Source organism: Leptidea sinapis, chromosome 25, assembly GCF_905404315.1.
Source record: "Leptidea sinapis chromosome 25, ilLepSina1.1, whole genome shotgun sequence".
NCBI lineage: Eukaryota > Metazoa > Arthropoda > Insecta > Lepidoptera > Pieridae > Leptidea > Leptidea sinapis.
Window position 1 is genome coordinate 8,367,443 of NC_066289.1, and position 14,887 is coordinate 8,382,329.

The 14,887-nt window shown below is 35.7% G+C and overlaps 2 protein-coding genes across 3 annotated transcripts in view; one reads left to right on the forward strand and one right to left on the reverse strand.

Moving 5' to 3' along the window:
- LOC126972003 (uncharacterized) overlaps positions 1-14,887 on the forward strand; it is a 577,468-nt gene that overhangs the window by 246,296 nt on the left and 316,285 nt on the right. The gene's annotated exons all lie outside the window — the stretch shown is intronic.
- Positions 1-14,887, reverse strand: part of LOC126972001 (dynein axonemal heavy chain 10) — a 54,071-nt gene that overhangs the window by 2,795 nt on the left and 36,389 nt on the right. For both annotated transcript variants that reach the window (XM_050818523.1, XM_050818524.1), the window contains 14 exons: positions 14,632-14,796; positions 14,407-14,515; positions 13,748-13,911; positions 13,059-13,154; positions 12,314-12,492; positions 11,180-11,339; positions 9,407-9,608; positions 8,330-8,472; positions 5,908-6,066; positions 4,739-4,910; positions 3,927-4,058; positions 2,101-2,260; positions 1,291-1,510; positions 404-583 (listed from right to left, as the gene is read on the reverse strand). In XM_050818523.1, the coding sequence (XP_050674480.1) occupies positions 404-583; positions 1,291-1,510; positions 2,101-2,260; positions 3,927-4,058; positions 4,739-4,910; positions 5,908-6,066; positions 8,330-8,472; positions 9,407-9,608; positions 11,180-11,339; positions 12,314-12,492; positions 13,059-13,154; positions 13,748-13,911; positions 14,407-14,515; positions 14,632-14,796 (2,241 nt within the window). The remainder of the gene's footprint in view (positions 1-403; positions 584-1,290; positions 1,511-2,100; positions 2,261-3,926; positions 4,059-4,738; positions 4,911-5,907; positions 6,067-8,329; positions 8,473-9,406; positions 9,609-11,179; positions 11,340-12,313; positions 12,493-13,058; positions 13,155-13,747; positions 13,912-14,406; positions 14,516-14,631; positions 14,797-14,887) is intronic.

The window sequence follows — 14,887 nt, forward strand, 5'->3', positions numbered from 1 at the left end:
AAGGGCGCCGTAGCTAGTCAAATTACTCGGCATATGAGACTTAACATCTTACGTCTCAAGGTGACGAGCGCAATTCTAGTGCCGCTCAGAATTTTTGGGTTTTTCAAAAATCCTGAGCGGCACTGCATTGCAATAGGCAGAGCGTATCAATTACCATCAGCTGAACATCCTGCTCATCTCGTCCCTTATTTTCATTAAAAAAAAAATAAAAAAGGCGGTGATATAAATCATCGCTGGGCTGGCGACAGAGTGGTACTTCACTTATCGATAATCGATATTCTTTATCGATGTCCTAGAATACCAGGAAATTTGTGAGTTTATTCATACCACATGTGCACTCTAGCGCACTGATGTTACTAGCGAGGAAAACTGTTGCACTCGAAAGCCATAATATATAACTCACAGTGACTGGTCTCTCCTCAATATCGTCGACGGTCACGTAACTGGTAACCTTCGTGAACTGCGTGGACCTGTCCAACGGCCACGTGTATAGGCGGCATGCGATCTGAATGTGGGCGATCAGGTATGACTCGGGTATGTGAAGCCCCGAAAGCCATATGACTATCGGCTCCTCCATTGTTGACTGTCAAACAATACATTAAGAAATATATTAGAATAAGGCATTATTATGCGGAAATTTGTTACAATTCATTTAAAATATCATAAATTATGATATTTGATTGATGAAATCTAGTCACAGCGTTTTCCTAGTGTTCAGCTTTGTCAGTGATTTTGTGACACTAAGGAAAATCAACACTTAAGATTGATGATCTTTTTAACATTTTAAAGAGCAATAACTTAACCTTAAACCGTTATCTGCACCCTAAATTTGTGACATGCGAATCAGTAGGAATGATGTCTCGGTACGGTTTAAATAATTTAAAATTGATTAATTAAACTCCAACTGCTTGCTGAAGTCACGCAGACGTATCAATTTGCGGGGATTATGTCTAGATAAATGGGTTATGTTTATCTATGAGATAGGAAGAAAACGAGCCCGCGAAGACACCTAATGGTAAATTATTACTGCAGCCGCATTCTCCCATAGGGCCTTTAATAAGATAAGACGTATACCAGAAAACGTATTTTTATTCGTTCGTCCGTCGACACGCCTATTTATAATCTCATAAACGCCCAATTTGTACGAATCTAACACTGGTTGATTAATAAAAAATAATTGGTCACATTAATAAAAAAGAAATATAAGAACCTACAAGAAAAATAAGCATTGGTAGGCATATGCTAAAATTCGACTGCAGTTGATAATAAATTATTTTTTCTGACACGAACCCAATTGGTATACTGCCTGGTCCTCGCATTGAAATGATCCATCCAGCCACCAAGTCCCTTGCACGTGGCCGGTGCTAAGTTCCGCCAGACCTGCGGCAGTTGTCCGTTGAAGAGGCAGTAGGCCACATTGTCCAACACTGCATCCATGCCTATTTCACCAGCGAGGGCCTTTCGCAGCAGCGACAGTGTGCTCGACATTTTCGCAATTAGTCTGTTGAACCTGGACAAATAATTCTCAATTTAGCAAACTTTTATATAAACAATATCAAATTTCCTTGTTTTTATTAGGTATGAAAAAAGGTAAAATTATATAAATAACAAAAATACCTTGCAAACTATTTAAATTGTAAATTTTTATTCATTTCTCAGCTTTATTATAATTTTACTAATATGTCAATAATTGTTTTGTTAAAAATAACACATTGCTGAAATGGAAGAGCGGGGCCACCTGGTGCGGGTATATTTGCCAAAAAGGTGACTCCGGCCACTAGTTGCTGTAAACTTATGTTTTTAAAAGAAAAAATAAATATTATTATGATTCCTATTTCTGGCAGACACGAGGAGTAGTGATATAATGTTCTTACCCCTATTAATCTACAACTTAACGGAGTCTGAGTACCGTCGTATCATAAAATGAAACTAACATAATGATTTTTATATGGCTCATGAATTATTACGATGGAATCCGAAAATATTAAATTCTAACATAATCAAAATATCAAGATGTTACAGTCGCTTTATAGTGTTGTCCACGAAATGTGGTAAATAACCAATAATGACGGATGTACTTATATATCATATGTAACAAACCTTTCCAACTCTTGCAGCAAGACTACAGTTGTAGGCGTAATATTCATTTCGAATTGCTTTCCAACTCGCCACACTTCGTACTGAACGGGCAGAGTTCCGAGAATGTCCACCGCGACGCTATCAATGAACTCCTCTCGACTCATTGTACCGCCTCCTTCGCCTAAAGAGATTATGTTGTATTCAATTACTTCTCAAAATTTTCAACATTCAAATATTTTAAATGTTGAATAAATTGATATCAAATAAGTACCTACTAGCTGCATATAGCATGATAAAATATAGCCTATCTGGCCAAGTTTTATCTATTTTAAATATGTATAAGTGTTATAGCTTAAAAATTAGAACTTTTTCATTAACCCTCTACAACCCCCTTCCGGATGAATATTATGTGATCTTAGCTGACCTCTACTCGATGAAAGGACTATTCCTACCAAATTTTATGTCTCTGGGCCTTAAGGTTTCAGAGATATCGTATGAGGACATGTTGAAATGTCATATATCTATATATATAAAAGAGAATGTATGTTTGTATATTCCCTAATTACTCCTAAACTATTCGACCGATCTCAATGAAATCCTTTGTAATAGATTTGTTGAAGCTCAAGGAATGTTTACATATATAGTTTGTCATGTCACGATCACACCCACGCATTTACCATATCTCTCGAACCATTTATTGACAGAACAACGTCTGTCGGGTCCATTAGTACCTATATATATCGTGACGTGAACGTTACTCGCCAAATATTCTCTGTACGTTTTCTGGGATCCTGCTGTAGATATATATTATCTAATTTGACTTCTTTAAAACCTCAATGAAAACGGTATTTTGGACATTGACTATATCAATAACCTTCGCAAAAGTGCAAGTTGGCAAACTATCATTACAATCAGACGATTATTACAATCAGATATTAATTTTTATGCTTATAAATACTAACTACATTACTTCTACATAACTTACCATTGTCCACTTCAGATGCCAAGAAATAATAATAGAATGATTAAGATTATTCCATTTCAATATATTATTTTGATACCACATTAAGTTTACTTTGTACACTTACTCTTTATCACCCCGACTGCATGTAACACGACAAGAAAACAATATTATGGAAATCTCTAGTCATTCTTAAAGAAAATATTTATGTCAGCAATAAAAATAGTGAAGGTTAACAAAGTCTTATGAATAAAAAACAAAATAAAACATACGATAAATAGATAATTACTTTCAAAGCCGCAGCCGGTATCAATATTTACCATGACTCAACTTGTTTCAAGCCATCACTACGAATCGTTCGACACCATTAAGATAACCTTAGCTCAGTTGAGATACCGTCTCGTTGATAGTGTAATAGTGTTCTGTGGATACTGTTCTTAAGGCTGGGGACCGAACCGATGGCCTTGAGGAATCGAGCGGAGCTAGGGTACCTCTCTCTAATTCAGAATTAGAAGCATTTCATAATTTATCACAAACATCATATAGGTAATTTTTTTTACAAAACTAACAAAACTATGTCATGTTAAATAGTATTGGTGTACAATTAATAAATTTTAGTACAATTTTTATCTAGATTGAATGATTAGCGTGGTTCCAACTGTAAAAGTCAGGAGTATTTTGGTAATTTTTTCGCACTGTCTATAAAAATAAGAAGTGTAAAGAAAAAATAAAATTTCTTCTCATATTCAGTAGATACATAATTATTTTTTGTAAAAATATAAGCTTTATATAAACCGTCTAGAAATGGTTTCAATTATGCGCTATTTTGGCGATTTCTTAGGATTGCGGCCTTAACCAATCGAGCTATAGTTTGAGAGGTCCTTACTTGTTTGTGGTTGCAACTCGATGAGATGTCCCCACATTTCCCTGACCGCTTGGCTAAAGTAGCCAATCTCAGCATTTGGATGCAAGCCGAAAACTTCTGGTGTATTCACTAGGGGCAGGGTGTCCACAAATTCTGTGATAAAACGATAAAAAGTTTCAAATGTTATATCGATAAAAGTAGGATAGAAAGTTTAATTATTTTAGCATACACAGGACAATGTAAAGCTCGCTGAGTATATTTTGGCTGAATATGTTTAATCCGTGTGTTTGAATAAGAAAATAGGGTTCCTATTAGATATTTTATACCTACTAATAAATGTATAATTAATCTGCATTAATAATAAATCTATATATAGGGTTGATATACATAACGAGTGAAAAATCTTTTTTATTACAAGGAAAATAATCTTTTAACAGTAATAACGAACTCTGATAAATACAATTTTTTTTATGGAAAAGGAGGACAAACGAGCGTACGGGTCATCTGGTGTTAAGTGATCATCGCCGCCCACATTCTCTTACAACACCACAGGAACCACAGAAGCGTTGCCACACTCCTACTGTCCTACACTCGCGATATGTATGTATAATATATGTATAACAATTTGTGTCAGCCTGCGTGCATTCCTCAAAATAGATCTTAGTTCTAAACACAATTTTTTTGTCAATATAGTTACTTTATATCATATCGGCATACAATAACTCATGACAGTTTATTCCACAGTTTGGCTTAATACCTGGAGAACCAACAACCGAAAAGTCATCCTTATCAAGACAGCTCTTTTGAAAATTGGCACTAAAACGTCACCATACCTATGTATTCATCTCTTTCTCCATCAGGGGGTATAATGTAATCATAATGCGAGTCGTGGTAGAAGTGGAACGGCTGGAACTTGTCAAAGAGGAAATCTCCAAGATACTCTTCCATGTATGTCCCGACGACTCGACGATCGAAGTCGTCTATCACACGGCCACCATACATCACCTGACAAATAAATAAAACAATCCTTGTTTACGGATACCATATATAGTATTGTTTGGCAACAAAATAATGCATAGCGTTGGCTGGCGTAATGCTTAAAGAAATCTCTCAAATATTTGGATCGGATAAAGTACGAGACACTCCCCAGATCTTAAAGCTGCAATAAATTGATAATCTAGTTGACGTGAGATGTCTAAGTGACATGATTCTAAGAAACCGTATATACCTACCTATATACCTACCTATATACCTACCTATATACCTACCTATACCTATGTATATTGCTTTAACCGTAATAGACTATATCGAAATGATTAACAAAAAATGTGTGAGTCTGCTTTATGGATAGCTCCATACTGATGTAATAACAGGAATCAGGACTTAACATATTATTCAGTAGGTACTACTGTACCTAGTATACTTACTATATTACGTGATGTATCAATATAATATTAACTTATCTATACATTAGGTACAAAGTGAACCAGTGAAGGTCCTAGTTGTCGTTAAATAGATCATCATCATGATTTAAGGACTATTAAAAACTAATAAAACAGAATAGATTTAGTATGCAGTAGACAAACGTTGGTAATGATTTGGTATTCGTTCCGTAGAGATGTGGGTTCTCTATGCACCTTATACTGCATATTTCACGGCAGTCCTCATAGAAGTTGTTCAGGTTGATACCATAAGCTGAATTCCACCATCGGACAATACGTCAAAATACAAAACTCCACCCGTGTCATGTTGACGTCTAGCATTCTATTATACAATCTCGCTTTTTGCCATTTCTTCTTGCATCGCACAGCCATTTTGTGGAATCAATTACAGGCTGCAATTTTTCCGAACCGATACGACATCATATTATCTACCCCTGGTGTGGCGGATAACGATGGAAAAGTTACCTTACATTACTTCCCATGTCATCCAAGTGAGCCTCTTGCCCATTTGCCACCTCTTATATAAAAATCGATTGTAAATTTAAGTGTTACAATCTTACCTCGCCGAAAAGATATTTGAGCGTAGCCCAAGGTGTAGGACCATTCACAGCATAGCATCGTTCCAGGTAGCATTGCAATATCTGCATGCACACCACGAAATCCGATTCGCTGAAGTCATACGCAATGTTCCAACCGATCTTGTCATATTTTCGGCGCTCCTAAATGAATAATACAACATAACTTTTAATGAAACCAAAAATAAACCAGATTAATAAACCGTTACAGGTTCTGTTCCCTCTAAAATCCTATGGGAATAGAAGAGGCCTTTCACGACTTTTTTTAGAGAGTGCGTGCGTTTTAGAGTTACTTTCTAAGATACAGTATAATGGTTTTCTATAGGTACTTCTTCTCTGCGTAAATTTTCTCTACCTATACTAAAACAACCAACAACTACCTAGTGTCCGAAAACATTCTTGAAATGGGATCTAAAGTTTTCATATCACGTATTCATAATAGGGGTTTTTATGCATGCTATTGCCGTTTGAGCAAACTGGCAACTTTGGAATAGTATAAAACCTTTTTGGTGGGACGCGACAAATGAAGGGCTTTAGGGTGAATTGTAACGTTTGATGAAATTTGGATTCTATTCGATTATCGCAAGCGAACATCACATTGGCTCGCTCTAAATAAAGCGCCACAATTTGTCTATATCCTAAAGCGAAGTTATCCTGTAATTATTGTGTAATTCCTCATATCCGAATACATAATAACGTACCACAGATGTCTATTGTACTGAACTTCGAAACTATCACTGAGACAGCCCCGACTCGTCAACTAATCACATCAGTATTGCTCCGTGATAACGTAGCACCTCACTCGTTTCGTGAAACCGTTTTAACTCTTATGGACCTACATTTAGATACCTAGACCACCTAGCCCCAACTGGCTAAAACTTTTTCGCGATTTAGACAAATTTTTACACGGCAAGAATTTTTTTTTTTCAAGATGCAAAATGCCTTCACCGAATTTGTTGAGTTTGGTTGAGTCCAGGTCCCTGGATTTCTACCGCAATAGGCATAAATGAAAACCCGCAACAATACTTCGATTAAATAATAATATATTTTTCACGCAGACAAAAATTGTAAAACATGTTATATTGGTCATACACCAACATAACATTTTTACAATGTATATGAATTTTCATATACATGAAGTAAAAAACGGTTATTTCAATATTACAAACAGACACTCGTATTTTATTTATATGTATAGATTATCTTTAATGCTTGAAACCTAAGAAAAATGGTAACGTCACGTAAGTGATTAAAATATTTTGCTGTGTCACTCGTGTCAAGGTTATCCTCCAAATATAGATAGTACAGATTAATATTATCTTTATTCTAAAGTAAAACAAATTTGATTAAGAACATTCAATTATAAACATTACTTGTTCCAAGAAATGTCGACACTCAGATAAATTTAAGTACTCTTTGACAGTTGACACACAAATGAAGCGATATGTAAATAATAGCTAAATAAATTCTTAGAAAAACGTCGAACGAACACATATCGATAGTAAATACAGAGATATCTGTTAACACAAACAGAATATTAAAATACTCGGTAAAGGTCAATCGTGTATGCAAAACATTGTAAGTTGCTCTCTTCTGACGCATTCTCTACTGCATGTCAGGGTAATTCAATTATATTACAAGAGCTATGCTAATGTTGAACACGGACGAGTAAAAAAAGATGGACTCCGTGTCACCTTACATAACAGTGTAGCACCAAAACAAGCCGGTAAACGTGTAAATACATAGCCCCACGCACACACTTACACTAATACAAGCCGATCGGCCGCAATTATTTTAGATTTGCCATCGTCTGTGACAGATCAGTTTGCGTCTCAATAAAATATTTTAAAATGCGGTCGTGCGTTGTAAAAACGTGTAAAAACAAGTATTTGTGGCCATATATGATTATTTAAGGGAGAAAAAATTGTGTAACTAGTATCCCCCGTAACCGCACACACACTATCATAAAGGTGCTTCACTTGCTAATATCAAGCGCGGAGTCCTTCTTTTTTTACTCGTCCGTGATGTTGAACGATTTGAAACTATACGGAGTACCTACCTACAAGCTTTTATGAAGGTAACCTTAAAATTTTAAAGGATTGAAAGTTTCACACACACATTGATATTAACTGTTACTAAAGATACGTATTCGTATATTTTTAGTACATAATACTTATATATCATACAAGTATATATTTGTTTAAAGCTATATTATATTACTGTTGGCTATGAAAGAGCGGGGCCTGGTGGGTGGGCTTCCTACTACAGGCATTTCATGTTGTATGTTTTCAATTTTAGATTTTCTAAGTATAATTTCTTGTCTTGCAATAATATGGTGGACTCTAATATTTATATATTTTAGTGACAATAATTATTATGTAAAGCTAAGATCTAATAATATTATTACCTGTACAACGGCATGGAAGAAAGCGAGGACATAGACGAGTTTCTTGAACGCCGGATGCGGACATTCGCTGAGCGCATGCGCACGCATTTTGAAGTAAGTGTTCCGTAGGTTCAACTTCAGGCCGTTTGGCGGTTCTGTCACCACTGACAAAATCATTTACAATTATGCTTTAAAACATACGGCATGATTTTAATGGTTTATCAATTGCCGGTGTTATTACATATGATATAATAGCGGTAACACGTTAGGTAATAATTAAAATTAAGAGGTTGTATTGTGATGTGTTAAGTCTCAGACAATAATGTCACTGTAATGAAAAGAATATGGTGCCGATCAACATTAATTGGGCCATCTTCTCATACCCTCACTCATTCCCAATGAAGTTCTATACACGTATATAAGAACATATCATTCGCATCCTGATAGTGAAACAGCAAAAGTGTGCTTAAAAGACAACGTAAGCACACTATTATCCCTAGTCGTGTGTCAACTCTCACTGTCCAAATCGGGTTCTAGATTCAACAAAAGCAACCTGACCTGAATCAGTGTTTTACATTGCTACTTATTCACCAATAATATTTTAAACAACTGGAGTAAACGCGGTAATGTAATGTCGTTCATGACGTGGTATGACTTGGGTAATTGGACGTAACTCCAGAAAAACGATCCAAACCACAATCATGTCGAAATTGAGTTAAGAACACAAAACTGGTCACGTGATTCATATTAACGGACTGACAAAAAATTACAGCTCTACCGTCATTCTTTAAATGTCATCATGACTTAGTAGCCCAACCCACATGTATGGAATACACTAATATTTATGAAACTTTAAACACGAATTCCTTAAGATGTGTTGTTTGTGGCTTGGAACGTTTTTCAGGAACTACGCCAATTATTTTTATAATTTTGTAAACACGAGTCCGCGAGAAATACCATTTAAATTTATCTTGCGTATAGATGCAAAAAAATATTTGAACTCAGAGCAAGTCACACACAATATAATATTTCCAAAAAATAACTACTACAAATAAAAATGCAAGGTATTTGTATTGAATATTTAAATCGTGGATGTACCTTTCAGGGACCGCTGAAGGATGCCAATGGGGAAGGTGGGCGTTGGGTCCGTGGTCAACCAGAGCCTGTATTCTGGGTGAGGTTTCTCCATCAACTCTAATTGCTTCTCCAGTTCTCTCAGGAAGGATACAAGAAGGTGACAGTTCTGCAGTATGAGCCACTGCCCATGAGAAATTGCACCCTCAAGCAATGCCAAGGCAGCCTGTAATTTTGATGTAGTTTTTTGAAACTTATATAAAGATAAATGCTTTGGAATAAAACTGATTTGCCCGATGGTGTGGCTAGTGATATTTAAATTGATTTATGGAAATTGTGACCAACATGGATCTATCGTATAAACAGGACTGATAACTGTTAGCAAACAATTAGCGGAGTGAGATACACTACAGAGCCCGTTACGTTTTGACACTTTCCAATAACTAGGAATTTATTCATCTCAATTCATTCACAACCATGGCACTACCTTAGACTTAAGAGAAAATATAATAAAAATAAGTGTACTAAACATGACCATATAAATAACATTAATCATAACCATACTTTAAACAACGAGATACAGGGCTCCGTTGTAGCTATCCTTGTCGGCACGGATTAAAATAGTCTTTGAGACTATAGTAGTAAAGCTTATATTGGTAAATACAATTCATTTATTTATATATTTGGGCAACTAACAAATTACACTCTTTACATGCTTAAACTTAAAATATAATAATAAAATGGATAAGAGTTAATTCACTTATAAGCTACCACAGCATACATAATTTTTACTACGCTTATAGGACATAGTTTTAACAATTTATAAACTAAAATCTAAAAATATTGTAATATATTATTCAAAATAAAAATTGAAAATATGAAAGCAAGTCACATGTGTAAATTAAGTATTATCTTTTTATATTGAGCAAGCGGAATGAATAAATCAATGTTCTGCGATTTGGCCAGTGAGTTATATGACCTACAGAGCCTAGAAATAGTTGCGTTTTGACCCAGATTAGTCCTACTACAAACAACGAATAGGCATTTTTTCTTATTAATTTTGGAGGAACGTTTATTTTGAATTTGGATAGCAAGTATGGAGAATCTATTTTACCGCTAAAAATATTGTGTAAAAACAAAAGATCTAACACTATCCTTCTATCCGCCAGTGGGGATCACACCGTAATGTTTTAGCCTTTTTTGGTAGCTTGATTGCTTTTTCGTTAAGAAGTCATTATAAGATATATGATACAAAAAGCGTCTTTGCACACTCTCAATACGCTTAATAAATATACTTTATATATCAATATAAATATATTTATCAAAGTAATCAGTCCAGTTTGAATGATAGATCCATGGTTACCAGGTGGTAAGAGATCACTGCCGGCCATGCTGTCTAAAAATGCCAATAACTAAATACATTAGCGTGTCCTGCCTTCAAAAGAGGTTTATCTCTTAGTTTTGAAGTACTTACTCGTTGATAGATAGGACTATTTCATATTAACCTAGAAACACGACGGAAGACAGGTAATTCATTCAAAAGTAGCATGTGGGAAAAGAAAGCAGTGTACGTTACGCTTCCATCCAGGCATTGGGATTGCAGTAGAGTTAGTGATATGGGAAGAAAAAGATACAGAGGAATTCCATGTTTCTTAACCCAATAAATCTACCGAAAAAACGCCGTACAAACCGTTTATATCAAAACGGTAGAACTCTACGTAATACCAAGGTCTAAATGAAAACAATGAAATACTTGATGTAATTGTTTGGTGTTTGTATAGAGCACAGTAGTCTTACCCCCTCCTGACCCTGCCCGAGTGATAGATACTTGAACTTTCCGCCGCCAAAACCGCACCGGTCTGCCAGCTTCATCAGATCAGCGGTGGGGTCAGAGCCAGGGCTCAGAATAAACACCACAGGTGTGAACGGCGTCGTTTGCTCGAATATCATTTCAAAACTGTAAATTAAAAATACTTATATAATATTTAGGCAATTATTACACTTAAGACTTAAGCTTATCATGGATTAGCCAAGTTCTACTGAATAGATAGAATCGATCTTAGTAACTAACTAGAAATAGAATAGCTAGAAATGTTTGAACCTTGGCCAGGCTTGCTAAGACTGTCAAATAAGACTAATGCCATGTAACAGAGAGATGAGAAAGCATCGTGAATTAAGTAGTCACGACACAAAAATATGTTGTTTTACTTAAAATTTTCCATTTTTATTCCCACATGCTTTTAATATTAATAGAAGTCTTGAAATCTAAAACTATACAGCTTTACATACTGCTCCATAGTACTGCGGATTGAAATGGTATGAGAATGTCCATTGTTCACTCATACATCACTTCACCTATTTGGTCAAGTCAGCAAAATACTTTACGGGATTGGCAATATTACTTCTATAAACATTCTGCATTGGTAAAACATAAGCGGAGTGTGCATTCTTAGAAAGAAAGAAAAAAAATATGTATTAAATTAAATTTTATTAATTTATTTTATACTTTTCAGTTCTGAAGTCGGTTTTTTTTAACGTAATTTTATTAATTTTTTACTTTTTAGTGTCAGTTAATAATAATAATATAAAATCAACCTGAATAAAAAAACCCCTAAAAACCGTATACAAAAAATAATTGTATCATCCAAGTAGACAACAATTTTCATAAAAAATGTTCATAGAATGAAAACTACTGTGCCAAAGGGCTATGAAAATTTTATGGGACTTAATTGAATCTATTCCGCATCGAAGAGTTCAAGAAGAATTGCGTAAATCGGATCATAAGTCTCAGCGTAATCGGTGTATAAACAAAAAAAAAAATGTACCGATCGAATTGAGAACCTCCTCCTTTTTGAAGTCGGGTAAAAAGGAAGTTCTATCAGAATATGAACAACGGGGAACCTCATGCTCTTATCGCGTATACTGGGTTACCTGATGACAGGCGGCGTGATGTACTCCTCGCCCATGGTGACCGTGATGTAGTCGGTGAGCGCCCTGTAGATACGATCGACCCTGAAGCACCTCAGCAGCATCAGCAGTTGGAACGGATTAACACTGTCACGGTATCCGTCCGGTATCTCCGCAGACTCGGGTGCATCGCTGTCGAACCACTGTAACATTTTTTTTAGTTAACAAGTGCTTAAATTCGACCAAACACTAAGTACAGATAAATCTTTTTCTCCCTTCTTTCCATCGACAATCGCGACAAATGCGTTCTTGTCTTATTTAAAGTCATGTACACAAAGAATAGAACTAACATTATTCCTGACGTCTTAGCACAGCAGTTTCTGTTGTGTTCCGGGTTGCAGGGTTATGGCTGCCGCTGTTATTGCTACAAGCATCATTTAGGTAGTACGCCATATCTTGTCAGATGTTGTCACTGTAATTGGCTGATTTGTCAGAGAATCAGTACTCCGTGTACGACTCTGTCTTCTACGATATCTTCAACGGAGAGTACCCTGAAGAGCTGTTTGACCTGTTCCATCAAATGATTATACATCAAAAATGTACATTGCATACCACCAACTGGATGTGGCATTCCTTCGCAGTGCGATTTTCAAGACACTTTGCACCACACACAATTAAAACCATGGAATGGAAATTCTGCGGTATTTCCGTATCATCAAAATGTGCCGACATTGCTCGAGTCATATAATGAGAATAAAATTTGTCATACCTCCTGCCATTCCTGGAGACCACGAGTGATGTGATCGGGAAGACTTGCGAATGATTCCGGAAAGTCTGTGCTCAGCTTCATGATATCTTGCCAGCCCTGATGAGAAGAATAACCATTCTAATTACGATATAATAAACCACGGATGTCTTTACAATTTAAAAAAAACTATCAAGCTCAGTGTGTAGCTGATTGTTATTTGTTTTGGTAAAAATGTTTCGAGTAAACCCTTAAAAAGTTTTCTTTCATTTCTGAAATTAGTTGTTAAGAATATTTCATACTACACATTCGTCAAAAGTCTCCTCATATTGTATCTATTGGGTCATTGAGTCACAACGGAGCTTAAAGGGCATTTTATTACAGAAAATTGTGTGAAAAAAACCATTGCCTACCCATTCTTTATTTGATTTTTATCGTTCATAGAATAATTAACTACGGAAAACTATGTGACAGCCTATTAAATATTTTTAAAGATAGTCAAGATATGTAAAGTCGGTCTCTGCGTTATTTTTTATTTCTTCGTAGGTCTAGTATAAAGTTGCACGTATCACTTATGCGATTCCACTATTCGGGTGTATTGAGGCCTTCGGCGTCGTCTCGGGCCTACTAAGTACATCTTAGTGCCGAGGTGCTACGGTTCCTACGAACCGCTAAATTCCCATACGTGAAGAATGTACTATATTCGACTTCACCTGTGCTGGAATCCACGAAGCTGGACATGCCCTCGGAGACTTCTCGAGCGAAACGTTGCCCTTGATAAAGAAGTCCAGCTCCATTTGGCTGACGTGACCCTCGCTCTGCTCCAACTTTATGTCCATTTGGAAGGAGAACAACAGCTTGTGTCGTTCAAATATTCCTGATAAATACAATGTTATAACCAATAAGTATACGTAAAAACTTTAAATTTTTTAATGTTTGTATGTCCGGCTTATCTCAGAAATGGCTTCACAGATTTTGACTGGACTTTCAGCTGGTAGATACAACACAATAGGTCACATTTACCTCAGAACTTATAATTTCAAGCAAAAATAAATTAAAACCTCTCTGGCTAATATTTAATTCATCTTTTACATTTCTCCAATAAATTCTTTCTAGTTTTTTGTGTACCAGGGCATCAGTTAAGTTTTAGTTTTTAATCCACTTATCTCTGTATTTTATTACCATTACTGTTTATTTCGTTCACTTGGCAATACTGATCACTGATTCGGTAAATTGAACAAAAGATTGGAGAGAGCCCTCGGACGGAGCCCGAGCGGTCCGCTTTGTTCATAAATTTTGCTTACAAATATAATTTGTGTACATAATATTATTTAATGATAATAATAAACTTAAAATATTTTTAAAAGCGAACCTGTACATCCATAGTCGTAGACATTCTTAGTCAACATGTCAATGATATTCTTCAAACGTTTGCCCAAAATAACGTTCGGCATTGCTTTTCGTAGAGAGAAAGAGAATACCTGAAAATCAAAGTAACTTAACGTAAAAACTAATGATGACGTCAAATCTGTCAAAGTAATCTTAAATAAAAGATACTTTCTGCGGAATAATAATTTTGAACAGATGACAAACTTACGTCAAGGTACGACGACAACGAGTACTGATACATAGTACTGACTCCCGCCATGTCAGATAAAACGAAAAACAAGATGGATCCACGTTTCGCCACCGGTCTATACCCATCTCTTAACTTCTCTATGTCCTTTGTTGTCGCTTCAGCTAGTTCTAATTTCTCCATGACCTATTTTAAACAAATACAAAATAGATAAAAACAATTTGTACAGTAAAGTACTAGTTAAATAACTGCGGTCTAGGATAAAGTATTAACTAGA